We start from the raw sequence: 26,684 nt of genomic DNA, 5'->3' as shown, positions 1-26,684 counted from the left end.
CGCACGCTGTCCTTTTCTTTTTCTCTTGTTGAGTCTTCTTCTCACTCTTACTACATCACTTACTAATATACCCCTCATCATACATCGCTTGATTATGTATTCACACATTTATACACGAGTCTCATCATTCTTTTATCAATATGCAAAAACCTATTTTCTTGATCGCTCTCTGCTTCACTTTCCGTTCCGTTTCCCTGGCATTCCGACACACCTTTTTAAGCCATTTTTAAATTTTCAGACATGCTGAAAAGCGGTCTTATGGATACCGACGACCAGAAGGTCGGAGTTCGGGTGGCAAACATCGACATGTCCGAGCGAACAGATAATGTACATCTTATAGAAATTCGACGTATCATTTCACTTGTTGGTGGGTTGTATTTTGAGTTTTCAATAGGATTGTTTCTTTTAAAAAAAATTTGTTGTCAAAAGTGAGGCAAATCTGCTGTGAGAAAACTTTAATCTAAAACTGCATTGCCCAATTTTTCGTGCCTGGTTGATGGAGCGCGTTTGCAAGTTTCTTTGTGATGGTGATGTATTGCAAGAAAGCCAAGCATATAAAATTTATAATAGAGAACATGTTGACGTCTTAAATAAAGAATCACAGATTGTTCTGGATAAAAATACTATACTGAGAAATGCAAAAAGCAATTAATTACATTTTTCAGGCGCGGCTTACTTCTTTTTCATGACTGCTTGGGTTGTTCCTGTAGCTTGCGTGATAACCGTATCACTTTTATTCCCATTAATGCTTTTCAGGTTGGTGAACGAAAAAATATATAATTAGCACACCAAAACTTATTCCATTCTTTATTCTCTACATTTTCCAGCACGCCTCTCTTCAACTATCTCGAGCACAAATTATGCGCGATGGTTAATGCTCATTGGAACGCTGTGTCTGTTTTTGTTGGGGCTACTGGTGAGTGTTGAAGAATAGGAAATTAGAAAAAAATGAATGTGTTACAGTAACCGAATATGGAACGAATCTGGCAGGATACGCAGAAGAAAAGTGCCTTTTGCTTGCAAATCATCTTGGGTTGCTTGATCATTTTGTTTTGATGCAAAGTCTCAATGGAAAAGGATCAATCAGATCACGGGTAAAAAATATTTTTAAAAACATTTGCAAAAAATAAAAAAGGAAGTAGAAATATGCAGAAAAGTGTAAAGAATTAAATTCAATTTCACGCCTAGAATTATTAGGTAAATTACAACTCCAATGTAATGAACTGGTTTTAAATTTTTTATTGTACTAAACATTGAAATTTTATAATTAAATTTCTTCAATATTTGTCAGATATTTTTAATGATAGTTCAACATATCGAAAGCGAAAGTTTAGTTATCCGATGTTACCAATATTCTGCGTTGAAGCACAATTTCGGTTAGATTATCTGAACACATTTTTTAAAAATATTTATCACTCATATTGAAAAAATTTGTTCCAACAATAATAAGTTCAGGTATTATGCAAAGTTAATAAGGTAATTTGAATTTCTTTCAGTGGATGTGGGTGATCTATAACATCTGGAAATACACACCACTCGGAGTCATGTGGACATCTCATGGAAATTTCTTTGTTAACGGCGGAGTCAGCAAACGCGACAGTGTGCTTTCAAGCTTCCGTGATCATCTGAAAAACTCGTTCTACAAATATGACTACGGATGGGTGATCATGTATCCAGAAGGTATGCTCTTGTTTGTCACGTCCATTTCCCCACGTGGTGTTCTTTATCACTTTTGTTGTTTTTGGGTTTGAAATGATGAATTGGCTGGTAATGTCACAGTTAACAAATTACAGTACTAAAATTCATACACAAAACTTTACCAGTTTGACTGAAAAAAAATATCGATTTGGAAGAAATAATTGTCTTGATTTAACCCAATAGCTGTACAATTCAAAAACAAGCTGTTAATATTGCACTAAATTTTAGGTTCCCGACTTTACCTTGTAAAAAACAGTGGTCGCACATTTGCCGAGAAAAATGGATTAAAGCCTTTGGATAATTGTGTTTACCCAAGAACCGGAGCTGCTCACGCCGTCCTCGATGTTCTCGGTCCCACTGATGGTATTTAACACTTTCTAAATTGCAATTATTCCGTTTTCAATTTCAGATTCACTGTCAATGTCTAAATGTGGTAAAGGAGAGCCAATCAAGTACATAATCGACGCAACAATTGGGTACAGAAAGGGAGCTGTTCCAGACATTTGTGATGTGATGATGGGTGACTGGGAATCCGTCGAAGCTTCCCAATTCGCAGTTCACTATGATGTTATTCCTGTCAAGCCTGAGTGGTCGGATGAGAATTTACTGAAGGAGTTTCTCTACGAAAGATATATTATCAAGGTACAAAATATTTTTTCATAAAACTAACTTACAACTACAATTAGTTAAAGTTTTAAATGTGTATATGCAAATATACAACCACAAATTATTGCTAGAATTTTTAAGTGTATGATACAATTGATGCATCAATGAGCACTTTGTTGGAGTTATTTTAGGAAATTGTGACTTCTGTTGTAGTTTCCATGCATATTCAAAACAATAAAAATGTCATTGATAGCGATAACATGCTACAGTGTAGGTGCTTCGAATACTTTTTTGGACATGTTTGAGGAAAGTGATTGAAAAAATATGAATCTAGTCTAATTAATCCCACTCGATTAGATCAAAAGTATTAGGATAATCACTAAAAAATCTTGAATATTTTTCAATTTTTTTTGGCGGTACAAAGTTGACAGGTTGAACTCTTGAATTTTGGCAATTTGTGTGTGTTAGTGGTTTAAAAATAAGTTTATTAGATACAGTGATGATACAGTGACATAAGTTAAACGAATATTTTTGCGAACGAAATAACATTGGTAGAAAACAAAAACTTCATTATTAATAAAAACTATTTTAATTTTTCAGGACAAGCTTCTTGCGGAGTTCTACAAAACGGGTCATTTTCCCGGAGATAAGACAAAAGTGATTCCAAACAACTATGAGATGATGTTTGCCCAGGTGTTCTGGGGATGTCTTTATTACGCGCATTACGTGTATTGGCTCCGTCCTCTCATTGTACATTCCTGGACGTCATTTTTATCCATTTTTTAACTTTTTTTTGAATAACCGTTTCATTTTCAATCCCCTCTACGTTTACATACTGGTTATTTCATTCTCACACATTCTTCCTATGGATTGTCACCCACTACATTTTGTTACATTTCTTGTCTGTACTCAAATTGTTATCTGCTTCTGAATAATATTTATTATGATTTCATTGTTTCCCCCAATTTGTTTCCATGTCATCTTGGGTACTTGATTTGTTATTGAGCACCACGTCAAAAGATCCCCCAATCTTCAAACAGGTCTGAAGTCATACTTGCAGTACGTATCTGCCCGAACTATTTGTAATTAACAAATAAATAAAATTCTTTAATATTACGTATTTGACTTTTCAGAAAAAAAATATAGCCAAAAAATTTATATTACTCTGAAATTTTTTTGTTTTATCTTATTATCAAAAAAAAAACATTATTTGAACTAAAAATAAATACATTTTTTTTATAAATTAATTGAACCAACGGAGCATTAAGCAAAATATTTGTTTTTTTGCATTAAGACGACTTCCAGAGAAAAATATTTATAAATACATGTAATGGACTTTTTATTAAACCTTGAAACATTTAATTTTAATGTGCCATTTGAAAATACTTACTTAAAACAATCTTAAGTGGCAAACCTCCATTCTCAACTCTTCAACTTTTGATCTGAAATAGTTTTTAGAGCATTTTCATGTTGCTTTTTAGGCTCAACAAACTGATTCAAAATCTGGTTTTTGCTGGTTAAAAAACGTTTGAAAGTTTAAAAATTATCAAATATTTTAAAAATCTTATTATTTTCCACTCAATTCTATTTGAAAATTTCACATTGTTTTCCCAAAAACATTACCCATAAAGACTTCAAAGTAATATTCAGACTATCAAAATTATGCACTGATTTTTAGCAATTCTTTGAGCTTCGTCGAGTAGTGAAAGCACATATACGCACTGAAAATTGTTTTAGATAGGTGTTGAATATGGAATTTTTGCTGGAATTTCAGAGCAAAAATTTTAAATAGGCACCTCTGCGGATACTTCAAAAACATATGACTAAAGTTAAAAAACAGAATGCAAACCTTTTTTGGTGGATGAAATTTAAACAAACATTTTGAAAGTCTAGTTACTGATAAAATCCCTCCATAAAAAAAAACTGATTTTTGCCTTGTCCGCCAATTAAAAAAAACATTTTTTAGACCACTTTGTATGAAATAGAAAAGAAAGCAAAACTAGTTTTAGATCGGTAAAAATGTTCACTTCTGCAAATATGTCCATCTCCTCTTCACTTTCTATTTGCAGAGAACATTAGGTAAGTCAGTATTAACTGCTTTTGTATCACAAAACCCAAGTGGAGACGGTGAAAGAAAAATATAGACTGACTGTGAGAAAGAAGGCAAACATTCTGGAAAACGAGGGAAAAACGAGAAGGACATTGAGATGGATACGCCCAAATTGTTGAGGAGGCAAATTGTTTAATAGAATAAAAGAACACATTGCGGATTCTACAATTGGTCAGTGTAGGCGGTTAGTCCAAGCAGTCAAACAGCCGGCAGTCTCCTCATAAAAACCTGTTTTCTATAAGACTTGGAGTCGTAGGGGTAACGAGACAGTTGGGGGTCTCTTTTTAGTGAGGACATCACTATTTGATTATTTATTCGGTCCCTCCTTTTTTTTATTTGACTTTTCCTTCCCGCCTCTTTTCTCTGTCAAGGTAATCTATCTATCTACCTCACTTCTATAGGAAATTTCATACAAGTTTTCGAAAACATCATGACTCTACCTGTGTCAATGGATGACAAGGAATTATTTCCCAAGGTGGATATTCTCAATCTTACTTTTTCACCAAAATCGGAAATCAGCGAGGATGTATTCAAACAGGTGAGTTATAAGCTTCTTTTTTCCGGTATTTGTATATTATATGCTTTCATTAAAAAAATCAGAGTTTCATTCATTTCTTTATTTAAAATAAATGTGATAAATTTTAATTTTCACTTTTTAGGCCTAGATATGATTATTTCCTAAACGTAAAAATACACAAATATTCCGCACATTTTTGTTTTATAACTTAAAAAAAACTTTTAGATGAGTATTCTTATCCTAAGGACTTCCTAAGGACATTTTGTTCACTAAACTTTTTTTTAGATGTTCTCTTCTCTCGACCGTCTCTGGTGGTCACGGCTTGTCATTTCGATTCGAGGATACGTAATCAATTACGTTCAACAAAACGATGAAGTACTGTTCAGTTGCGATGACGCATTCATCAAAATTCATCAGAAATTGGCGGAACGAAATAGTCAATTTGAAGATGCCTTTGAGGTACTTTTGTGAATTGTGGCGAAAAGTATATTTTTTGATTTTCAGTATCTAACTGCAATTTTCCATGTCATAAGAGAGAAGAATACATTGATTCAAATGATTTCCAATCCTAAAAGCATATCGACAACCAAAATATCTCCCAACTTGGACCGCTCGTTCAACATTATACATGGAAATCTTACACCCAAGACTATTCAGCTGACCATTGGTATGACCTTTTGTCTCTTTTCTCTCCCACATATGATTTAATTTATTGATAACCTGATCACGTTTTCTGTTTTGAAACAAACAATTATTCAGCGCAACTGCCGGCCTATACCATGTTTATCAAAGTTGTTGTAAACTTGCAACAGAGATGGGAAAATGAGAAGTTGAAGAAAAAATCGATTCGTTTTGAGACAGACCCAGAATGGGAACCCGATGAGAGAGTTGTCCTTTTTCAAACCTTCGCATCAGGTATGACAAGTCGCATCAGGTATGACAAGTAAAAAAATAACGTTCAAACTGTTTTGCAGACAATCGTACTTGGGTTCTTTTAGACTTTGATAGGTACATTCTACAACAGTGGAAACCAAGCGGAACCTCTGTTATCTTTGGAGACAGATTTGTTGAAAAGGTAGAAAAAGTAATTATGAATTAGATTGAGAAACATGATTACAGAAAAAGAGAGCTGGTCTGAAGCTTTGTTCAACATGTGGAATGTTGGAGCAAAAGGTATGTTAAGCTAGCTCACTCATTAAACATGGGTCGTCAAATGCGGATGATGTGGGGACGCTTTAAATTGAAAACTTCAATATAAAAAGTGAAAAGTGAAAAACAAAAAATTGGAAACTATAATTAGAAAACCTTATTTGACCGCAAATTAAAATTTTTTGAAAATTAAACAAACGTGATGAAAAACAAATGCCTTTTTAATCCTTTTTAATCTGAAATTATGCTCGGGCGTTTTAGTCTCCAATGCTAAATAATAGATCAATTTCTAACTTTTTTGATATGTATTGCACATCATGTACAAAAATAGCTTTTGAAGCAAGACCTACAGATGACAGTCAACTCACATACATATCGATAGTTTCATGCCTAAAAAATATATACATGAGAAAAATACTTTTTGAAAAGGTGAAGTTAGCCTGTTTCCAAATTTGAAAGCTGATCAGGGCTAGATTTTTTGTTTTGACTGTTTTACAGTTTTCGCGCAGATACTTGTACTAAAAATTTTTTAAAAAGTTTTTAAAAATCTTCTCTGGAGAAATTTTGGTATGATTTAGCTTTCTCAGGTATGTATTAAGATGCAAAAATATATTGAAACAATGTGGTATATAAATTTTAGCCGCGTTTGTTTTTTAAACTTTTCTCAAGCTTGTTTTTAAATTAGCAATTTCTATTGAACTTTCAGTTTTGGTTACTTTTGATGTCTTACAAAACCATCGAGTATTATTGTTAAATGTAAGGTGCATAGGAAAAACAACAAATTTGTTATCCATATGACTAAATCCAGTGATCGAATAATTTCAGAAAGCACAATTCGCCTCTTTAGACGAGAAAGCATATTGTTCAAAAACGTGTTTTGATGAACTAAATCCTCCGATGACAGTGAACAATCGAGGTGCCACTGTTGTCCACTTATAATGCGATTTGTACATTTAGTTGTCCTATATTCGAATCTACATGGAAAAACCATCAACGATCAGCACAACCATCAACGTTTTATTAATTCAGTATTTTACAAACTTTTGAGAATGTTTTGTTATTAATGGAAACTATTTGATATTGTACAAAAGCCACAATTGAATCTAATTGAAAATAAAGACTCGTTATATATATATTCTGTGAAGCATGCCATCAAATTTGCGGGAAGTGAAACAAGAAGTTACAACTGAGTAAAAACAAAGAGAACAATGGAATTAGAAACATTTAGAGATTCTTTTGTTGAGTTATTTTCTGATTAGATTAAACTATTAGGTTAAACTATTCAATAACTGTAAAAGTGTCGGGTTTGTGACTTGAAATCGCCACGAGGAGAAATTGCTCCAGCAATGTAGGATCCGTGTTCGGTAGAAGGAATCTAAAATGAGGAACTTGAACGTATAAAATTACATTTTAGTATCTGTTTTTACAAGAAAATGAAACGAACAAAGTGAATACATATCAAAAAATTAAACCTGTTCACCATTTTTCTAATCATTTTCTAATCACTATAATCACTATAGTTGGTTGTAAGGTATTTTGAATTTTTGTTAGCAAAATTAGACTATAAAAAACTTCCAACTCTGTTCAAATTTTTCCTGAATTTGAAAATGAATGAGATAAAAACTGATTTCTAAAGAAGAAGCTTATGTGTCAAATGATTTGACTTTTTAAACTTGCGTCGTTTCACCCATCTTGAAACTCACCTGCATGCTTAACTGTGACATTGGCGGTTGGTACGGTTGTGGCAGATCGTTATTGTATCTTACCGCAAATTGGTTGTTCGACATCTTTAATGTGTATTCGCTATCCGCAACTTCCTCTGGGAACAAGAATGTGTATGTGGATACGAGAGCGGCAAATAGGACGGTGATGACTGAGATCACAAATGCAAGTCCGGCCAGATAATATGAATAACCATATTCTTTCTGAATTTAAAAAAATTGAATGAAATTTTGAGCTGATTATCAAGATTACCTCATAAGTATTTTTGATTCCAATGAGATACTTTGATTCCAACATCTCTGCATTCACCATGAAGACGATAAGGGAAACACACAGAAGTAAACCTAAAAGTACAGATTACAAATAATCCTTTCTACATGAAAACCAACTTGCAAAACCGGCAAATACATCAAGCATGATAACTGAAATCCTTGATCGGGCTGGTTTGACATATGAGAAAATCACGGCTGCAGCGCACAAACTCATACAAATCATAGAAATGACGTTGAGAATGAGCACAGCGTAGTGCCATCCGAAGAAGTACGGAGTTCTGAGAAGCTTTTTTCTGCAATCTCCAATTAAGAAAAACCGGCAAACATCGACCTGAAAAAAGTTTACTCCGGGGTAAAGGCATTTTCATTTAAATTTGACAGCACTTTCTGCTCATTTTTTTGTTAGTTGAAATTTCGATTTCATTTCTATACCAGTCCGTGTTTTTTGTCATTTCAATAAACAGATTGAATTCAAGTGTTTTTTCAATCAATACTGGGTAATAAGTAAATATATTTTTCATTAAAGTAAGCCCTAGGCTGAGGTGTGTATGCTGAAAGTTCAAGTACATTACTAGAATTAGTTGTAATTTAACCAGCCGTGGCAATAATTCTACAATTGCTAAATTTAAAAGTTTCCGATACTCGGCATTTTCAGCAATTGGTAAATCGGAAAGACTTCAGCAATTAGTTTTTGGCCACCTCTGAGGTAAACTTTGAAATATGTGTTTTGACTAGAAAAATTGAAAACCGAAATATATGAATTCGCGTGAAAATTAAAAGCAAAAAGTGAAAAAAACATTGACAAATTTTTCAAATTACCTTTTCATAGTAGTTTATCAAACTATCACTGAAAATATACCAACATTGTGCTTGACCTGGACAATATAGCCATAATCCCGATTGCACATATCTATCCGCATCCAAATCATCAGCAACCTACAATTTGTTGAGTTTTTACAGTTTCAAGCATGCTCATAGTTTTGAATTACCTGCCAAGCTGGTGTTATTGTCGCAAAGAAAATTAGAAAATTTGATATCACTGAGGATATCAATGTTGCCAGCTGATATTTTTGAAGTTTTGTTTGAAACACAAGCATTTTGAAAAAGACTGAAGAAATAATAGGATATAAATTCACAAAACAGGCACATTGACAACAAGTACATGCATGGTTTCAAACCAATCAAAAATGAAAAGTATATTAAAAATTTACTGAAAATTATTTATGTTTATAAAGGCTTCTAAAATATATTATCGGAATGAAAGTTTGTTTGTCAGCAGTCCGTAGTACATGATTGAAAGAAAAATATGATGAAAATCAAGAGACCCGTCATTCAGTGAAATATTAAAGAAAAAGTGAATACCGATTGAATGATATGACAAAAATGTGAAAGATTCTTCAATTAAAACACTGTCGTTTTCTTTTCTTGTCTTGGAACTGGCGGAAGTGTCCTCATAGCAAAACGATCTTCAAACGATTCCATGGAACGATTTGGGTGGTATTGGTACTCAAAGAAATCACTTTGCTGAAATAATTACAGGATTTGTTGGTACATAAATTTCAAAAACAAAATTATACCAAAGAAGAGTTGATATTCTGTCTTGACATTGTTGTGTTGCTATTTCTGGCTTGCAATAGTACATGGACTACTGATAAAATGATTGCTACCAAATAAACAAATGCACCAGTAAGAGCGATGTACCACGAATATCCTCGATGTTTCTGAAATTTGTTGTATTTTAGACATTTAATGATATGAAAAAACGGTCTCAAAAGAACAGGACGTTTAACAAAAAATTAACCTCATAAATTCCACTAACGGACACGTGGAAAAAGCGATACTCCACCATATATGAGTAGACAGCAAATGCAATAAGACATCCGAAAGCAATTACCGCTGAAAATGAAATACTTTTAATTGAAAATGAGATTTTCTTATGTATTTTTGTATACCTCTATAGAACAATTATTAGTTAATTATTTTATTCTTAAAATATACAAAACATACGAACGAAAGCTTAATCAAATCCAAAGCCTGCGCAGAAATCAGTATTTTTCAGCTATCGGCAATTTCTGACACTTCCGAAATATAGCTGGTTGTTTGAAATTTCAGCAAATTTTAATCTCAAATATAGTTCGGAAATTTAGAAATGTTTACTTGACATAGTTACCCATTTTAGTATTGCATGAATACGTTCTACAATCGTTAGGAACTTTAAATTTTTTCTTACCATTTTAATTGTAAGGCAATCGGCGGCAATTGTTGAAATTGCCAAAATAACAGTTCCCGAAAAACAATTTCCTTGTACAATTTTGAAACTGTTAAACGATATTTTTAGAATATTAAAAGAATTATTATTAATTAATAAAAGCTGCCATATTTTCAAAAAAAAAAGGGTAGTCAGTGTGCTTATTGTAGCATATCTCATGTAATTGTCTAAAATGCATTTAAACTGAGCGCAATCCTTTTTTCTTGTTTTTATTTTATAATGAATTTGAGAAAATATATATAATAAAGTAAACATTTTATCAAATAACAAAACATACGTTGAAAGTTTTAAAACATAGAAGACTACTCCCGAATAAGACTTTTTTTTCGGTTTTATATAATAGAATTTTAATTGTTGAGGTCAAGTGACGTGCAAATGTGTTACATACATTGCGCATCAAACCTCATTTACCTCATGGTCTACGAATACAAATCAACATTGTGGACTAACCTGCCAAAACAAGGAAAACAGATCTCAAAATATTCGGCATCTTGCTTTCCTTGTGTGAAACTGACACACAAAAGCTGATCAGTGATAACATGGCAAAAGCTTGGGATATCAGATAGATGTGGAACAGCGTTCTTTGCCATGCTATAATTTTTCCGTTTTGGTTTTTAAAATTGTGTTTAGTTATAAAACTCACGATAGAAAGACGGTGTTCGAAAACCGGAAACTTCATCACTGAAGTATGTATTGAAATCGTCATGTGAAAATGTGTAAGTACAGCTGTACATCCCATTTGGTCTGAAAAAAAAATACTCGAAAAATAAAATAAAAATATTTGAAATGAAAACCTTGTTTGGCAAGATAACCATAATCCGCTTTGAACCCATTGACGAATTTCACGTGCGTATACTACCTGGAAGCATTGATTTTGAAAAAGGGATATTCTTTGAAAATAAGGGATACCTGCCAAGCTGGTGTGCACAGAGCTGCGGCTGTCAGCAAGAAAGCGATTATGGTGAGGACGAGTATTGCATAGCTCACTGCCTGGCTCATTTCTGCAAAGAAGACGTAAATTAATACAAGCATAAGAGAAAATGAAGAAAAATAAACGACAAATAGTATAGCTCTTAGATTGTTCATTGAAAATGGCAGCAAAAATTTGAACATATAATGGGTTAATTATTAAAATGGTGAAGTTCATAAAAATGTCAATTTACAAATTTGGAAAACGTCTTAATAATTTGTATTTCACTCTTAACTATGTGACAATTTATGTAAAATGAACACCAATGTTTCTTTTAAATTTTTATAATGGTGGACTGGGAGTTAATCGAAATACGACAATAAAATCAAATACGACTTCATTGTTTGTACATTTTCTGATGCAACCGGAGGACTGGGCCGGAGGATGAGCGAGATAATGATCTGATATGTGTATTGAGACGTGAAGGTGTCGGAGAAATATAACTAATACTTTCACTGGGTGAAACAAAACAAAACTTTGAGGAACGAGAAACTAGTTTTTTTATTGATTTATTTTCCTTTTGTTTATCCTGAAAAATTAAAACTTTGGAAAGATTATTATTTAAACAATAGGCGTAGAATTGGAACAATATGAAGTTAATTTGGAAAAATGGATCAGATTGATTTTTAAAACCCAAAAGAAGATTATTATGACTCGAGATCACTTATCGAGAAACTAGAGATTGATGAGAAAAAGACAAAAAGGTGTGATAAACGAAGAAAAATTTTAGCGATGCGTAGTGTAGGGAAAGTCTGATCGCGCGGCATGAGGGTCATTGGGCGACAAACGGAAAGAGAGACGAAGTCTCATGCTGGACCCTTCTCTACCGGCGCGTTTCTACGGCCGACCGCTTCTTTTCCTTCCCTGAGTCTCTCAATTTCATATACTATTTACACCTTTCCTTTTATGACCTTTGTTGTTGTGTATGGCGCTTGGATACCGGCGGTATGAGGGAGGTTTTCGAATTTAGTCTCTTTCTCTTCTAAATTAATTCCGTCAAAAGACCTGCTATTCTGGGGTCATGTTCCCGTTCCAACAGGCAGTATTTGTAAGGGATGCATTTAAAGTACACAAATAAATTCTCAAAATTCAAACTTTTTACAAAAAACATGGTAAACACCGAAATAATAATTGCATGTGATTTGTGAAGGCGTGGGCACAAACATGCGAGAAATTCAATTGACCATGAAGACACTTTTTTTGTCCAAAAATTAAATATGGAACACTGAGATTGAATCAGACAAAGTGCGAATATGTGGGGCAACTGAGAAAGGTTAGAAATGTGACCGTTTTAAGGGGACTAGGATTGCAGAAAATTCAATAGTAATAACTTGGCATTCAAATTATAAAAGTGATGTCAGAGTAAATACTAAAATATAAAACATTGTAAGTCATGTGTTGTTGTTAAGAAAACAAAAACCAACCAATCGAATTTCACTTAAAAATTTCTATACTGTTGCACGAAGTACAACAACTGCAAAGAAAAATTAACAAAAAAAGAAGAAAACAATAAATTACACCCTACTGCTATAATTCAAAAAAAACCATTATTATTAAAGTATATTTTATACGATTATAAACATTATAGATTAATTATAGATTAATTTAGTAAACATTATAGAAAAATTCTATCCGAACAAACAATTAAAAAAAGAAACTTAAAAATAGTTTGAAAAATTCTATGTATTTTTTAATATTACCGGTAAAAAATTGAGTTCCAGATTCAAAAACGCTGAGAACAACCTTGCATCAAAAATGTAAAAATAGAATGAAATGAATAAAAAATATTATATTAAAGCGTTGCCAATTTAGAAGACAATAATCACATTAATCAAAGACACGTTCTTGCTGAGAACTGAAATTAATGTAAAATTTATAGTATTCTGGTTGGATGGACCTATTAGGTAAGACCGGATTTCAACTCGTGGCCTTTTAGCTTTAACATATGCAGCAATTTAAATTTGTTCTGTAAAAGTGACCAATGGAAATGTGTCACTTGAAAATCATATATATCAACTGTATAATTCTCTTCAAAACTATTGCGTTATGATCTCATTTGCAATTACTGGATAGACTGGCTAAAAATATGAAACTGCATCGGTTCAAGTTTTAAATTACAGCTTACGCCTCAGATGTTAAATCCATCATAGTTATTTATTTATTTTTGTATTATTTAGTAAACTATTACTGATAATATGTGTCAATCAAAAGCTGCTTAAACTTATGCCCATGAACACTTGTTTTCAATGATAAAAGATAGGAAAATATTTTCTACGATCAATCAAAACCCTGAAATTTCAGAAAATGCAGACGGATATCGGTGCTAACATATATTTGGGGTTTCTCTTCTATTTATTTGTAGCACTAGATACTGTCAAAATCATAAAAGTTTAGAAAAATATTTCAATGAATCAAAATGTGAATAAGTCATCAACAAATTTAACCAATTAGCTGTTTGTTCCGGTGTTTCAAAAAAAAACGTTACTCCATGCACTTTTGTTGCTATATACATACATATACTTTCAGGCAACCATTACAAAAACAAAAATTTGGTAGAAAATTGTAATGTAGCAAATAGCTTCAAAAAATGCACATCCTTGTGCATATCCATGAAGAGATGCATCATAAAAATTTCGAATGATTTTCTTTGAGGTGTCTTGACATTTCGTCCCGTTTCAACGTTTTTTCCCGTTTTTTTATTTCAAATTTATTTCATATTTGCAAATTTTACCCTTTGTTCCTCTTTTCATTCTGTTTTCAAACATTCTCATACATTAAAAAACGGTAGTCAGTGTCAACAGATATGTGAAGAGGTACTTTTGTCATCTTTGATATTACTAATCACGCAATTCGAATGTTTTACACAAGTGCTTGTTTGCAGTTTAAGTGAACATTTTAGATGAATCTTCAGGTTACGGTATTCGTTGTCTCATGTTTGATTTAGATGAATGATGGAAATGTTTCGAGTTGTAGGCAATCTTAATGCTACATAAAATTCTGAAAACTATGTAAACTTGTGAAACAAAACAAGCTGATGAATTGCTGAAACTGTATCATGCTTCCAATGTTAATCTTGCACACTATTACATTTTCAGCCCATTTATGTATACATTCTTCATGTATACTTTTTTATGTATACTTTTAAATTCTTCAAAGAAACAAAACTACGAAACTGTAGCTAGAATGTTCATTTGAAACATGACAACTTTTCAGAAGACTTAACAAGACCGAAAAAGAAAATGTCTTTACGAGTTTTGTATTTTAATTCAGTTTGAAACATTTGAACACTCTAAAGATTAATAAGTTCTAAACATGAAATTTGAAAAATAACTATTTTTCGGTTATTTCAAAGTGCATCACAACATATACTGAGTATTTTGAAAATGTAATTAAAAGAAAAACTATTGAATGTAATTAAAAGAAAAACTATTGAAAGAAAATGAAGTGATATAAATATATTTATTCTAAATCACTTTTTCCGTTCGACTGACAAGATTTTCTTCCAAAATATTTTTACTTCATGTTTCATAACGAATAAAAATGAAAACTTTTCAACAGCGTGACGTTCTCTGATCTTCACAAAAAAGCTCGTTTTTTTTTTCATTTATCTATTTTTATAGTATTTATAAGATCAAGCTGGATAGACATTTCTGAAGTGTTTGCTAATTAAAATATTGGAGAGACAATTTTCCAAGCCCTGAATGAAACACTACCAATTTAGAATTCTCCATGACATTTCTCATCATTTCGGGCTCCACAGCAAAATGCTCAAGTGACAGTCAAATATTACTTTTATTTTTATTATTTGACTTCTTTATAATCCCCCCAAAAATTAATTTACAATTCAAGACAAGCGCGCGACGAGCGGGTCTAAGACTGAGAGATGAGTCCCATTCGGAATTCCACGCGTGCCGTCGAAGTGTGAATTGAATCGCATTTTGTTTCCAAAATATTCGAGGCGAAAATGATGAAAGAATAAGGAGAAGGATGGGAAATATGGAAGAGCTGACTCGCATCTCCACCAAAAATGATTATGAATTCTCAGAGCTCCCAGGAGCTTCTCAGAGCGCGCCGCTTTTCAAGCCTCCGTGGCCAAGAAGCTGATGCTCGTGGCGTGTTTATCGGATCACTGAATTTCAAATTCATTTTCTTCTTCCCAATGCCATTCACACTATCGTCGCTGACACACATCCTTAAAATTGATGATAATAATAAATGTCCACATGCGGCTCCGGGTTACGGTAGTATCCGTGTTCCATGTGTTTTTTCTCGCAGTTCTTTTTAGCGCTTGTTATGAAAATCGAACGTTCATTTCATCATTTCATACCGGAAATTTTCCAAAAATTTTGTTATGACGTCAAATAAAAAGGAGGAGGTGACAAACGCTGAATGGAACGCGAAACTGTGAGTGAAAAGAACTCTTCTCTTCTCAACTCTTATCAATATAAAATGAATTCCAACCTCTCTTTTGACAAAAAAAAGTAGAACAGGCACCATCCCTCCTCTCCTCCAAATTTTGTTGTAGATTAAACTTTTATATTATACAGAGAGAAAGAGAAAATGTTTATCGGCGGCGTCTCCTTGATGGATTTTCGTGTAATGTATTTTTGTTACTTTTCGTGTCAACATGCAACATTCCCTAAAGTCCTTGAAAATTTGGCAGCCATGCTTTTGCGGTTGCCGGGATTCTTTGTGGAACCGTACCGTATACTCCTTTCATTTATTGCCGACATGCTGATGAGTCTTGCGTAATGAAAAAATTAGAACATCATTTATAAATTTATTTTCGACAGAAGAATCTTTTTCCTTGTTACCATAATAATCCTAGTAGTATGTTTACCCTTCCTATCATACATTCATTCAAAATGTGTTGTACTTTATTTGTGTTAGCTGATCAAAGCAGTCATCCACCTTCAAATATCATAATTACATGGTTTGCGACAAGATCGCAATCTCAACTCGATTGCCCAACACTTGTAGTGCTCAACAAACTGTCAACCGATGGTGCGATATGTCATCAGGTGATACTTACTAATTGTTACTGAGATGGGAAATTTCCGGCAGCAACAGCCGGGATTAAAATGATCGGTTCTCGATTGCGTGATGTAGAGAAACAAGTGAGTATAACGGAAGGGGGAGGGTGTTCACCTTCCTACAGATATGCTCCATCTGTTGCCTCAATATAACATTTTTAGGCATGTGCGCGTCAACCTCTCATCGCCACTCAAAATAAGACACTCACTCTAATATGAATTATCTTAATAATTCTTATATAGCTTCTCCAAAATCACACCATACTGTGATCATGTGCTTCCTTTCTTGTTGTGGTGCCTAATTTCCTTGCATCCTCCTACCCTATCCATTACCGTAATCGTCCAATGTTTACCTTTTCTTACATAATAAGTAGTAAACCATCTGCACAACACTACTGGGTGCCAACTTTCGGCTCCATGACTTTTCCTTTTATTTGTTCCGCTAAGGGTATTATTTCAAAAAGATGATACACACCTGCCATCCTAAGTCTGCTGCCAGATAAATAGGAAGTCGGCTGTCTTTTCACTCGGTTCGGTTACTCAGTACCTACATGTCCATCGTTTTATGAAAGCGCAGATCTAAAATAAATTTTGTAGTTCTACTTACACCTTTAAAAATGGTAAATTAATTTTGAGTCAAAACGCAAACCAATACTATAAAAGAGTATACGAAATGATCAAAAAGATTTTACAAATACGATTTCTTTATTAAAATTGCACCTCGTTGCTAAAATTTGACAGCTCACGTTTAACTTGTTTAATTTTTTTCATAAAAACCGTGAACTGAACTGACAATTTTAAAATGGTTTGATATAACTACGTTTATTTACTTATTGATATCTTCAAAACTAACCGAGATACATATAATCTTTGAAAGTTGATAAATGAGGTGCAAAAAAGAAGTACTGTAAGTACTAGAAACTAATAATCACAAATATACTTCAATTTGAAATTTAAATTTTTGTTTAAAATCTATATTGACAAGTTTGAGACTTTTCAACCTTAAACCTTTAAGAAACACTTGTTCAATTATTCATGTACATACGATTTTTCTTTAAAAAATCAAACATGCTCAGAACAAATTTATTTGAAAAATAGTCACTTCTGATTACTTCTCCCTGCAAATAGAGCTATCAGAAATTCCTAGTTTCATGTATAATGTATCGCACTTCGACTCCTGACCTCCCCCATCTTCTTCTCATTTAGACCCCACATTGCATGCTCTTTGAGGCAATAGTGCAACTCATTCTGTCTTATCACCACTCAAGTATAAATATAAGTATCAGTCAAAATCATGGAAAAGTCGGGTGAACCGCCCCTCCATCTTACAAACTGAGCAGTTCTCACTTATCCTTCTCGCCTCGTCATTCGTCGAACCGCCGACTCCGCCCAGCTAGGAGAGTATACGTGTGTGCGCGCGCTTCGACTACGGTGGCTCCTTAGTTTTTCTTCCCTTAGTTTTTGGCTTTTCATCGTCATATCATCTTTTTCTTTTTTCTTTCATTTGATTTGAAAACTTTATATTATATAACATAGGATCCATGGTAATCTAATATTTTCAGCACGTTTCTGCAATTCCAAACTAGCCATGTCAGTCGAAGCTAGTCGCACATGTTTCTTAATTGACTCATTGCTAAATAAAAAACCAAAAGAAGAACTGGAAACCGAAGAAGAGGATGAAGAAGAAGACGAAGAGGAGGAGTTATCATCCTCTGAAGTAACAAGGTGAGCTGATAAGGATCATAAGATAGTTGTGCAAAGTCTTTTGAAAAGTTACAGGAAACTTTGAACGGCTGTTTAAAAAAAAAAAACTAGCAGTGTTTGTCTCCATCCTGCAAAAAAAATTGTACTTAAATAATCAAAGAATCATTTGAATCTTTCTGATTGAGCAAAAGGGTCAAATTACTGGTCATTTAGAACTATCAATCCACCTTTTTTCTTTCGCTGTTTCCAAATTTAATCTGCCATTTCGCAAGTATTCATATACGCATGATAAAAATACAACTGCGCAGCTACAATACTCAAAATGGAGATGTGCGATTGAGCAACAACGTTGTCAAAAGTCAGAAAGGTTTAAGATAACTTTATAGTTAAGTGCACGTCACAAGGAAATCCGAATTGCGTACATTCCAAGTAATGCTAAATTTACTCATTTCACTTCTACATCTAAGGTGTGAAATAGAAACCAATTACTTTCGAGGAGCCTAATCCGTCAAGACATAAAATATGTTATGCGAAGTCGGCTCACTTGTCTATTTCCATCTTTTCGTAATTGCACCGTTTCAAATATAGCCACAAAAGGTGTCGAAAACAATCATTTAGTCATGAACATTTACGAAAAGCTTTTTAAAAGAAAAATTAGTAACTCTCTGAGACAAAAATGAACGAGAAAATTAAGAATTGAGTAATAGAGTCACACCTTTCCATTGTTCTCAATGCTTGTTTTCAAGTGATACAACATTGTTTGGCAACCAGTGGAACGCGCACAAACTATCGTTGAATTATTCAGTTACCGCTTAGAGCCATATGCATAATGTCTTACTCTTCTTAACTTGTATTTTCGAAGAATTTCGATGAGCTCTCGCTTTTAACCGCATTGTTTTCAGTGAAAACGATATGGAGACGGAATCTGCATCAAGCAGTGCATCTTCAGTGGGCCAGCCCAAACCAGACTTTTCTGCGTTTCACAAAATATTTAGCAACCTCGATTTTGCTAAACTTGCGGCAGTGAAGCGAAATGGTCACCACCAGCCAATGCTGTTTGTAAGTGAAAAATTAATGAATCATATTTTCGAAGTTTTAGAAAACCTATAATTATCTTCTAATTTTTTTCAGCGCCCTGAATGCTTCTTCCCTTTGGAATTGTCTAAACACCTTCATCTTGTGCAACAGACTTTTCAAATGAATGTTCTTCAAAACTTGGGCCACACGTTACCCTTACCGTTTGTTCCAATGCTAAAAAGTATCAATTCCGACAAACTTCAAGTAGCAATGTTATATATAATTTCAGATGTTGCACCTGCTCAAAAACGGTTGAACAATAAGCGGGCATCGTACGTGGACCATTCTCAAAAAGGAAATTTGAAAAAGTATAGATGTGATGTATGCGACAAGACGTTCAGCCGAAGTAACACCTTGATAACTCATAAGGTAAGTGACGATAATTGCCACCCTCACCCAGAACTTTAAAAAAGGAGGTTGTATATCTAGCATCACATCACTTTTTAAAACATTTTCAGCTATTCATATCTTTGATAGTTGTTTTTGAACTCTTTGTGAACAAATGATGTTACATTATGTCAGTCACATCACTTTTTGAATAATGTTAATGTGACGAATTGTATATTTAAACAATTTTTAAATAATATTGATTGTTTATAATTGGTAATGTTAATATGTTTGCTATTTTAGAGAATTCACACCGGAGAAAAACCATTCAAATGCGAACATTGTGGAAGGGCGTTCCGTCAACCCGGAAACTTGACACGTCATCGACTTACACATACAACGGTTGGTACATGCATGCATACACTTTACCTCACGCACCCACTACAACAATTCAATTTTAGGTGAAACCTTACGTATGCGGACTCTGTGACAAAGCCTTCAATCGAGCATCAAACCTTCATACACACATGAGAACTCATACAAACGTCTAAAATAATTCCATCATTATTGAACCTCAAAACACCGCAGCCTTCCAGTTAACCAATGTGTCGTGTCCATCTTTTCTTCATTTTCCTTAACTTACTGTGTGATGCGATCTCCGCTGTTCTTTAATTAAATCTTCATTTTTTTGACTCTCAGAAAAAAAGAAAACAAAACATTCATTCAGTTGATTGATTTTACAAAATTCAAAAATTATTAAGATGTGTGACGGATACCATATTCTTCTCCAATTTTTTATTTCGCGCGTACCGTTGGTAGTGTCCTTCAAATGAAAGCATTGTGATACTTGGGCGAAGATATCCGCCAAATGCAAAAATTTGAGTGATAGAAAAGGAAACTAGTAAAGATGCCAAAGAAATATATTTTGGCCAATTTTCCTGGAATTTAATTTTTTAAATATAAAAACACCCCACTTTATTAGCAAATGCATGAATGAAATATCACTTTTACCTATTTATTTTCTGATATTTCATATCTACGCTCAGACAGATGAAACTCAAATTTGAATCGTTATAAAAATGTAAATAAAACAAGTTTAAAAGTTAAAATATCCGACAGGATTCTTTTATTTCTATGTTTGTTTTTCGTTTTTTAATTGTTTCTTATATTAATTTGGATGACCCGTAGGATTGCTCCGAAGCGGATTTTTGCGAAACTTTTTGTACATAAAAATTTTTCAGAAGTAAAAAATTAATCTGGAAGCTTTTTGAACTTTTTTGGAAGACTTTTTGAATTTCTGTAAACTTTTTCATAATTTTTTCAAATTCAATTTGTTTTCAATTATTTCCCGAATTGCTTTTCTAAATTTTAAAACTATTACTTTTTGCACAAATTCGCTTTGAGGCAATCCTACTGTGAGTAGATCAAAATGAGATTCCAAAACATTTAGGAACTTTAGAAATTGAACTCACATTGTAGAAATACCCGCGTGTGTTCCCTGAAACTAACATTTTCAATATTTAATATTCACTTTTTGAACTCACCAATTTTCAATGTATTCTTTTTGTAAAATGAGGAGGCTAGCAAAATTGAGAGTACGAGCCAGCTGAACAAGATCAAGATAATGACAGCTATCTTTTTTCGAATCACTCGTGTGAATCTGGAAGAAAGTTACCAAGGAAGGGTGGCGAGCTAATTGCAGTTCGACCTACAATGCAAGTGATAGAATGAGGATTATAGCAATTATGAATGGAATAGAGCATAAGTGCACTATTAGTCCAATCCTGTGTTCGTTTCCCATTTTCTGCACAAAAAAATGTACAAAATAGTCCCTCAATGTATGTCAAATCTGTTTTTTTTCAAAATTTTTTGTTTTATGATGTTCAGCTCAGTTCTATCTAGTGATACAATAAAAACAAAAAAAAATTCCGTGACGAAAAAGCAGGAAATGTCAGAAACTTGTTTTTATGTTTTTATTGGATAACATGTGCAGTTACCGTTTTATTTTTAATCAATAAACCAAATCTGAAAACTGAATCACTTTTCAATATTTATCATCAACATTTCAAAGATATTCTAATCAGGTAGTTTTTTCGCATCATTATAATTTCAAAAAGAATAAAACGATTACAAGTATATTTATAACACTTTTTGTAACTTACTCCCCAAAAATCACTACAACCATTTTTCCAAGGTGCGCATGAAGCCAAGCTGTTGCTACCAAGTGAAACTCCATTATCATCAGTGTTCCAAGCTAGAAAACTGTTTCCTTTTACGAAAAATAATTAATAACTAACCATATAAGTATGCATCTAGTATTACCAATACCAAAAGAGCCACTGAAAGGAGAATAGTGAAGCTATGGAGCATAATCGCTACTTTCATTTCACTATGGGTAAGAAATAGGATTCTGCAGAATGAACGAGTCGGTCGTGGTGTGACAAAAGCACACGGACTCTACTGCCGGTACCGGAGGAGGTGCTTGAACAATAAACGCGCAATTTGTAATAAGAAATGAGTCATCTGAATTTGTATAGTTCGGTATGTTCTTATTGCTTCCATGTGTGCATGTAGGTGTGCATTTCACCTTTTTTCTCTTCTTATTTGTCATAAAGTCTCATGGCAAAGTGTGAAAACAAAACAGATGAACTGTCAACACGGTTTTCAACAAACTAACAAAAACATAACTAGAAAACAGTTTTTTTTTATATTTTGAAATTCAAACTTCAACCTAACAATTGTATCAAATCAGCAAGAAATTGAAATAAAAACACGTGAAATATTGCAAATTATTGGGAGAAAACATTTGTAAAATAAATAAATAATAAACAAGGCTTACAAAAATTGAAAAATTTCCAATTGAAAGTGTATTATTTTTAATAACAATTCCACACCGTCTGCTTGAATAAGTATATCTAAGTATTTACTTTCTTCTGCTGACTTAATCTTCTTTTGAACAGTTTTTCACACTATTCGAAATTTGAAAATACTTTTACACCCCGGAAATCTAATAAGTTTCTAGTTCTAGTCAGTGTCTCCTTTAGATATATTAAGTTTTTAAATGTTGAGAATCCTATCACAAGGTCAATGTTTGACTCCACCTCCCAGGGCATTCCAGTATTACTTCATTGTAAAATGCAGAACCTGTGAGTAACTTGACACTGAATAAAAGAAACAAAAAACAATTACCAGGCTCAGACCTATAGAAAAAACCAGAGAAAAAAAAAAGTTTTTAAGTCACTTATATTTACTTGGAATTTTTGACACAGTTTTATTCTTACCTAAAAACTCCTGAAGATTATTTTGAAGACTAGCTTCTTGCCCAAGTTTGGCCAAAGAATATCAACTTGGAGCGAAAATTGACAGCTGGGCATGGCTTTGGAAAGACTGTGTTCAATATTAATTTGAGGTTGATCCAACTCTTGTCAAATTTTAGATTTTGAGACGACTGTTGCAATTTCTTAACAAAAGTTCAGCTGAATTACGATTTACCAGTGTTCAGAAAAATTGTAACTTGATTTCGTGAAAGATGTGCAATTTTTTTAAACTTTCATGTACTTTAAAACTGAACTTAGAGCTCAGAGCTGACTTGTTATGAGGCTGTGGCTGAGTAAATGGCTGTCGGCTGGCGCCTGTTTTTCAGATTGTAGCGCCGACCGCACATCCCTGTCAAAAACTTTATTTTTGATTTTTTTTTGAATAGAATTCGAAACTTTGATTACCATTTTCCCACGCAGAGCTGGTTTCGAACTCAATACCAAATGCCCATTAATTTAACTACTTTTTCAATCATTTGAGACTGTCTGTGCCAGGAAATGCGCACTAATGTGGACGAACCCTTATATTTTCAACCCAAAAAGTCGTCAACAAAATCGTTACACGCCAGGACCCACTTTCGCCCATTTTAGTACAAATACCAAGATTTCGTTTCACATTTAAACACCCTCTCTTCCATCTTTGTGGTGGAGCGACAGAATAAAAGCGCCTCTTCCTAAATTTTTCTTTGTTTTAAAGTCTATTTAACTCTTTCTTTGAGATCTGAGCAATTAATCTCTCTTCCGGATTAACGCCTGTTCCAATTTGCATAAATATCAAGAGTACAATATTTTGGGGTGACCATATCTTTTATTTAACCGTAGCTCGTATTTCCTTGTTTGCAAAGATTAGTTTTGGAAAATTTTTTATTTCCACTTGAAACGTCATTTTTTGAACGAGACATTTTGAAAAAAAAAGTGTTGAAACTTCCTCGTTTCCCAAATTGCATGGATTGATGAAGAACCCACAATTATTAGCGACGTTCCGATTCCGAGCGACGTTCCGATTCCGAGCAGGGGTGTGCGGCAAATGGAAAAAAATTGCCGAGCTCGGCAAGTCGGCAATTGCTGGTTTTTCTAAATTTGCCGAATTCGGCAAATCGGCAAATTCGGCAATTTCTGCTATTTCACAAAAACTATCAGAAGAAAGATTGATTTTATACTTTATTTAAAACATAGCTGGCCTTATAATTTAACAACTTCAGCAGCACAGAAGAGTGTGCAAAAATGTGAGATAAACAAATTAAAACAACAATTAAAAAAAAAACTTGATTAGATTCAACAAAACAGTAGGGAAAACACACAAAGATTTTTTACTATTGTAGAATAGAAACAATTGAACACTATTACAACAAAAAGCCGAACAAAAAACACCGATCGAGAAGACTATTCGATGAGATAAAACCGATTAATCGATAATTCACTCATCAAAAGTCAATAAGTTTGGTTCCGTGTTATCCATAATAGGGATATTCTTGCTCAGAAACAAGTGCAATTTGAAATGCTCGCTGTATAGACTTTTCCTGAATTTATTTAAAATAACTCCTGCCGTCGAAAACACTCGTTCAACTTCAGCTGAACCGGATGGGCAAATGATAAATCGAGCTGCAAATTTGCATAACCGAGGGTACACTGAAGTTGTGACACGGCTTGTCCAAAACTGTCGCGGATTGACTTGTTCAACCGACGTAGACAAATAACGTTGAACTTCCTGGAAAAATACATAATCAGTAAGAAGGAAAATAATAATGAAGTCACCATTCTTGCAGTCAGTGAATTATCACAATTTGGAATCGGCTTTGGTTGTTCACTAATTCTCTTCTGAAAAAAAGCAAAATAAAGTAATTTTATCATTGAAATAAAGTAAGAGTTGCAAAAGTTCACGTGCTTTCCAACTTGGGGTGTACTTTTTGTTACTCTGTTTTATTTCAACGATATGATCGAGATTATTTACCTCGATAAATTTCTCAAAATCGAATTTGGCGTTTTTCGCGGGTGCCTCATCCGAAGAATCACTGTGTGAGTCCAAAAGGCGAACTTCGTTATCAGAAGTAATGTACACATCATCTTCATTACACTTCTCAAATTCTTCGATAAACATGTGTTTGAACTCATCCGTACAAAAGTGATCCTGAATTTTTTTATTTAATTCGGTAAAAAAGTGAGAACTTTACTTTATATCGCGGGTCCAAGAGAGTTGCAAACTGTAAATATCGGCAGGCACTGTACTTTTTGAGTTCTTTCTGCATCCGGTCTTCAATTGCTTTGAATGCTTCGGGATGATCGATAGATTCCTTGCAATGATCAATAAGCGCATAGCAGAGTGGAATAACTTGAGAAGCGGGAGTTTCGCGATCCTGAAATTGTTGGTTTAAAGATGGAGTAACATCGCTCTGTATTTTGTTTCAAAGAATGCAGAAAGTGCCACAAGTACAAGTTATAATGAACAAAAAAAAAACGAAAAATTGCTTTTTAAATATTTTATTTAAATATTTTATACCTGTGTCTTTTTTGAAAACAAATCGATTGGTGTAAAAACGTCAGACACATTCTGGATAACATTCCAATCATTTTCAGTCAATTGTGGAAGTGTGTTATTCGTTTCCATCAACTTCTCAATGGCGCTTTTTCGAATAAGCGCCCTATCAAACATCAACTTCATATGGCTCCATCGCACAGAAGAAGACTTTTGCAAGCATAATACTGGAAGTTCCAAAACCTCCTGAATCGATTCGAATTGCTTGGCGGTCACCGTGCTCTTTTTGAGCTTTCTGACGAGTTTCTTGTATAACAAAAGGACACGACCAACTCCAACCATATTTTTCGTTGCATCATTAGCTGCCAAATGCAGCTTATGAGATAAGCAATCAAAACTTTCACATTTCAATAAATCGCACGCATTTTGGACATTGCTGCCTCCGTCTCTGCACATACATACAATTTTTCCCTCAATTTTGTATTCCGAAATCAATTCCTTTAGTCCCAAAGCGATATTTTGAGCCGTATGTTTCGATTCACGACAATTCAATACACCGAGAACACGGTGCACTACTTCATTGTTTTGGAGAAAGTAGACAATTACACCGTTCACTTCGTGTTTGCTGCCCTCGTCCGACCATAAATCGAATCCTAGAACCGCGTGATCAACAGATAGAAGCTCATCTTCTAATTTTGCTTTGTACTCATCGTACAGATTCGGAAGATCCTCGCGTGTAATGGACCATCGGGACTTTAGTTTAAAATTTGGGCGAAGCGTAGCTATGAGGTTTTTGAATCCCGGCTTTTCGACAGTCGTTAATGACATCAAATCAATTGCAATCATAGAAGTGATTGCCCGATGAATCTTGGCAGACTCCTTTTTTTGAATAGCTGCTGAAGTGAACATTTGTGGAATTTCGATTTCTGGAGTAGATTCCTTCGCAATTGTCGGCTCTACAGTTTTCGTTTGTTCATTTTTTTTAGTAAATATAGTATAATGCGCAGGATGAATCCGTTGAAGGTGACTGATTTGAGGAAACGTTGAATCTGAATTTATTTTTTACAACACAGGCAAAATTAAATTGATTCTTACTATTTTTTTCCTCTTGCGTAGTAGCGGCCACACAACTTGCACTTAGATTTTTGCCCGTCTTTTTCGAAATAGTCCCAAATCTGAGACATTCTGAACAGAAAAATTATTTTTATTTCAGTACAGTCAAAGATCGGAAAGAGGGGCGAGATATTAAAGAATAGCGAAAAACTGCTAGAAATTGCATTTATTTCAAAAAAAGCAAAAACGGATTAAATATGATTTGTACGCAATACGTCGTCGCGGTGTTAACACAAAAACTGTAGTGTAGTTCTCTCGGACAAATGTCATCTTACTGAGGATTTGACCATCAAGAAAACCTTGTTTCTGAATGCTGAATGAATTAAG

At 33.7% G+C, this 26,684-nt stretch overlaps 7 protein-coding genes and 3 non-coding genes across 13 annotated transcripts; 4 read left to right on the top strand and 6 right to left on the bottom strand.

The window, feature by feature from the left end:
• The first annotated feature begins 238 nt into the window (after positions 1–238).
• On the top strand, positions 239–3,424 carry acl-12 (Putative 1-acyl-sn-glycerol-3-phosphate acyltransferase acl-12). The gene is made up of 8 exons (NM_076859.8): positions 239–367; positions 666–756; positions 828–916; positions 964–1,094; positions 1,497–1,680; positions 1,927–2,061; positions 2,108–2,340; positions 2,905–3,424. The coding sequence occupies exons 1-8, from the start codon at positions 241–243 to the stop codon at positions 3,088–3,090; spliced, it is 1,176 nt and encodes a 391-aa protein (NP_509260.1). The 5' UTR covers positions 239–240; the 3' UTR covers positions 3,091–3,424.
• A 1,273-nt stretch (positions 3,425–4,697) lies between these two features.
• On the top strand, positions 4,698–7,214 carry C01C10.2 (MYM-type domain-containing protein). Of its 2 annotated transcripts, NM_001373358.4 has the most exons (7): positions 4,698–4,952; positions 5,217–5,390; positions 5,436–5,598; positions 5,691–5,846; positions 5,906–6,006; positions 6,051–6,104; positions 6,906–7,214. In NM_001373358.4, exons 1-7 carry the CDS (start codon positions 4,845–4,847, stop codon positions 7,017–7,019), a joined length of 870 nt encoding a protein of 289 aa, NP_001359818.1. In that variant the 5' UTR covers positions 4,698–4,844; the 3' UTR covers positions 7,020–7,214. The 2 variants fall into 2 exon arrangements, with proteins under 2 accessions (NP_001359818.1, NP_001359817.1); NM_001373359.3 differs by having other exon boundaries at positions 4,816–4,952; positions 5,691–6,006; positions 6,906–7,202.
• clc-5 (Clc-like protein 5) lies at positions 7,080–9,247 on the bottom strand. Its single transcript, NM_076857.7, has 6 exons — positions 9,064–9,247; positions 8,894–9,010; positions 8,192–8,405; positions 8,055–8,146; positions 7,784–8,005; positions 7,080–7,455 (listed from the first exon to the last, which is right to left on the bottom strand). Exons 1-6 carry the CDS (start codon positions 9,169–9,171, stop codon positions 7,363–7,365), a joined length of 846 nt encoding a protein of 281 aa, NP_509258.1. The 5' UTR covers positions 9,172–9,247; the 3' UTR covers positions 7,080–7,362.
• Positions 9,248–9,280: 33 nt separating this feature from the next.
• On the bottom strand, positions 9,281–11,351 carry clc-2 (Clc-like protein 2). 2 transcript variants are annotated; one of them, NM_076856.7, is made up of 7 exons: positions 11,253–11,344; positions 11,138–11,202; positions 10,987–11,087; positions 10,794–10,934; positions 9,876–9,970; positions 9,652–9,795; positions 9,281–9,598 (listed from the first exon to the last, which is right to left on the bottom strand). In NM_076856.7, the coding sequence occupies exons 1-7, from the start codon at positions 11,340–11,342 to the stop codon at positions 9,476–9,478; spliced, it is 759 nt and encodes a 252-aa protein (NP_509257.1). In that variant the 5' UTR covers positions 11,343–11,344; the 3' UTR covers positions 9,281–9,475. The 2 variants fall into 2 exon arrangements, with proteins under 2 accessions (NP_509257.1, NP_001362078.1); NM_001375068.3 differs by lacking the exon at positions 10,794–10,934 and having other exon boundaries at positions 9,285–9,598; positions 11,253–11,351.
• A 3,960-nt stretch (positions 11,352–15,311) lies between these two features.
• Positions 15,312–15,462, bottom strand: C01C10.5. Its single transcript, NR_071480.1, has one exon. It is a non-coding gene; the product is annotated as an Unclassified non-coding RNA C01C10.5 (non-coding RNA).
• Positions 15,463–16,351: 889 nt separating this feature from the next.
• C10A4.12 lies at positions 16,352–16,537 on the bottom strand. The gene has a single exon (NR_071479.1). It is a non-coding gene; the product is annotated as an Unclassified non-coding RNA C10A4.12 (non-coding RNA).
• Positions 16,538–17,901: 1,364 nt separating this feature from the next.
• mnm-2 (Zinc finger protein mnm-2) lies at positions 17,902–20,175 on the top strand. The gene is made up of 6 exons (NM_076855.6): positions 17,902–18,071; positions 18,953–19,109; positions 19,182–19,308; positions 19,357–19,496; positions 19,758–19,856; positions 19,916–20,175. Exons 1-6 carry the CDS (start codon positions 17,935–17,937, stop codon positions 20,003–20,005), a joined length of 750 nt encoding a protein of 249 aa, NP_509256.2. The 5' UTR covers positions 17,902–17,934; the 3' UTR covers positions 20,006–20,175.
• Positions 19,557–19,689, top strand: C10A4.11. Its single transcript, NR_071478.1, has one exon. It is a non-coding gene; the product is annotated as an Unclassified non-coding RNA C10A4.11 (non-coding RNA).
• C10A4.9 lies at positions 20,162–21,945 on the bottom strand. Of its 2 annotated transcripts, none has more exons than NM_001270119.3 (6): positions 21,752–21,945; positions 21,617–21,708; positions 21,167–21,258; positions 20,999–21,114; positions 20,927–20,952; positions 20,162–20,392 (listed from the first exon to the last, which is right to left on the bottom strand). In NM_001270119.3, exons 1-6 carry the CDS (start codon positions 21,837–21,839, stop codon positions 20,201–20,203), a joined length of 606 nt encoding a protein of 201 aa, NP_001257048.1. In that variant the 5' UTR covers positions 21,840–21,945; the 3' UTR covers positions 20,162–20,200. The 2 variants fall into 2 exon arrangements, with proteins under 2 accessions (NP_001257048.1, NP_001257049.1); NM_001270120.3 differs by having other exon boundaries at positions 20,169–20,392; positions 20,836–20,952; positions 21,752–21,916.
• A 1,973-nt stretch (positions 21,946–23,918) lies between these two features.
• C10A4.1 (HAT C-terminal dimerization domain-containing protein) lies at positions 23,919–26,434 on the bottom strand. Its single transcript, NM_001373355.2, has 6 exons — positions 26,340–26,434; positions 25,269–26,293; positions 24,943–25,125; positions 24,723–24,899; positions 24,527–24,589; positions 23,919–24,479 (listed from the first exon to the last, which is right to left on the bottom strand). The coding sequence occupies exons 2-6, from the start codon at positions 26,151–26,153 to the stop codon at positions 24,189–24,191; spliced, it is 1,599 nt and encodes a 532-aa protein (NP_001359820.1). The 5' UTR covers positions 26,154–26,293; positions 26,340–26,434; the 3' UTR covers positions 23,919–24,188.
• Positions 26,435–26,684: the final 250 nt, after the last annotated feature.

The sequence above is a fragment of the Caenorhabditis elegans genome, chromosome X, assembly GCF_000002985.6.
Source record: "Caenorhabditis elegans chromosome X".
NCBI classification, from domain to species: domain Eukaryota; kingdom Metazoa; phylum Nematoda; class Chromadorea; order Rhabditida; family Rhabditidae; genus Caenorhabditis; species Caenorhabditis elegans.
This window is presented reverse-complemented; position numbering and strand designations above follow the sequence as displayed.

Bases quoted from the DNA above. Each gene is read 5' to 3' on its own strand.
- acl-12 (NM_076859.8), top strand. From the start codon at position 241: ATGCTGAAAAGCGGTCTTATGGATACCGACGACCAGAAGGTCGGAGTT. The intron at 757-827 runs GTTGGTGAACGA...TACATTTTCCAG, and splicing joins TTCCCATTAATGCTTTTCAG to CACGCCTCTCTTCAACTATC. The intron at 2,341-2,904 runs GTACAAAATATT...TTAATTTTTCAG, and splicing joins ACGAAAGATATATTATCAAG to GACAAGCTTCTTGCGGAGTT.
- C01C10.2 (NM_001373358.4), top strand. From the start codon at position 4,845: ATGACTCTACCTGTGTCAATGGATGACAAGGAATTATTTCCCAAGGTG. The intron at 5,391-5,435 runs GTACTTTTGTGA...TTTGATTTTCAG, and splicing joins AATTTGAAGATGCCTTTGAG to TATCTAACTGCAATTTTCCA. The intron at 6,007-6,050 runs GTAGAAAAAGTA...ACATGATTACAG, and splicing joins GAGACAGATTTGTTGAAAAG to AAAAAGAGAGCTGGTCTGAA.
- clc-5 (NM_076857.7), bottom strand. From the start codon at position 9,171: ATGCTTGTGTTTCAAACAAAACTTCAAAAATATCAGCTGGCAACATTG. The intron at 9,011-9,063 runs GTAATTCAAAAC...AACAAATTGTAG, and splicing joins CAATAACACCAGCTTGGCAG to GTTGCTGATGATTTGGATGC. The intron at 7,456-7,783 runs GTGAGTTTCAAG...TCCTCATTTTAG, and splicing joins TGTCACAGTTAAGCATGCAG to ATTCCTTCTACCGAACACGG.
- clc-2 (NM_076856.7), bottom strand. From the start codon at position 11,342: ATGAGCCAGGCAGTGAGCTATGCAATACTCGTCCTCACCATAATCGCT. The intron at 11,088-11,137 runs GTTTTCATTTCA...TTTTTTTTTCAG, and splicing joins TGGTTATCTTGCCAAACAAG to ACCAAATGGGATGTACAGCT. The intron at 10,935-10,986 runs GTGAGTTTTATA...GAAAAATTATAG, and splicing joins TCGAACACCGTCTTTCTATC to CATGGCAAAGAACGCTGTTC.
- mnm-2 (NM_076855.6), top strand. From the start codon at position 17,935: ATGTCAGTCGAAGCTAGTCGCACATGTTTCTTAATTGACTCATTGCTA. The intron at 19,497-19,757 runs GTAAGTGACGAT...TTGCTATTTTAG, and splicing joins ACACCTTGATAACTCATAAG to AGAATTCACACCGGAGAAAA. The intron at 19,857-19,915 runs GTTGGTACATGC...ATTCAATTTTAG, and splicing joins ATCGACTTACACATACAACG to GTGAAACCTTACGTATGCGG.
- C10A4.9 (NM_001270119.3), bottom strand. From the start codon at position 21,839: ATGAAAGTAGCGATTATGCTCCATAGCTTCACTATTCTCCTTTCAGTG. The intron at 21,259-21,616 runs GTAAGTTACAAA...TTTTTTGTGCAG, and splicing joins GTTGTAGTGATTTTTGGGGA to AAAATGGGAAACGAACACAG. The intron at 20,393-20,926 runs GTGAGTTCAATT...ATTAAATTCCAG, and splicing joins CACGCGGGTATTTCTACAAT to GAAAATTGGCCAAAATATAT.
- C10A4.1 (NM_001373355.2), bottom strand. From the start codon at position 26,153: ATGTTCACTTCAGCAGCTATTCAAAAAAAGGAGTCTGCCAAGATTCAT. The intron at 25,126-25,268 runs GTATAAAATATT...CAACAATTTCAG, and splicing joins TGTTTTCAAAAAAGACACAG to GATCGCGAAACTCCCGCTTC. The intron at 24,590-24,722 runs GTAAATAATCTC...GCTTTTTTTCAG, and splicing joins ATTTTGAGAAATTTATCGAG to AAGAGAATTAGTGAACAACC.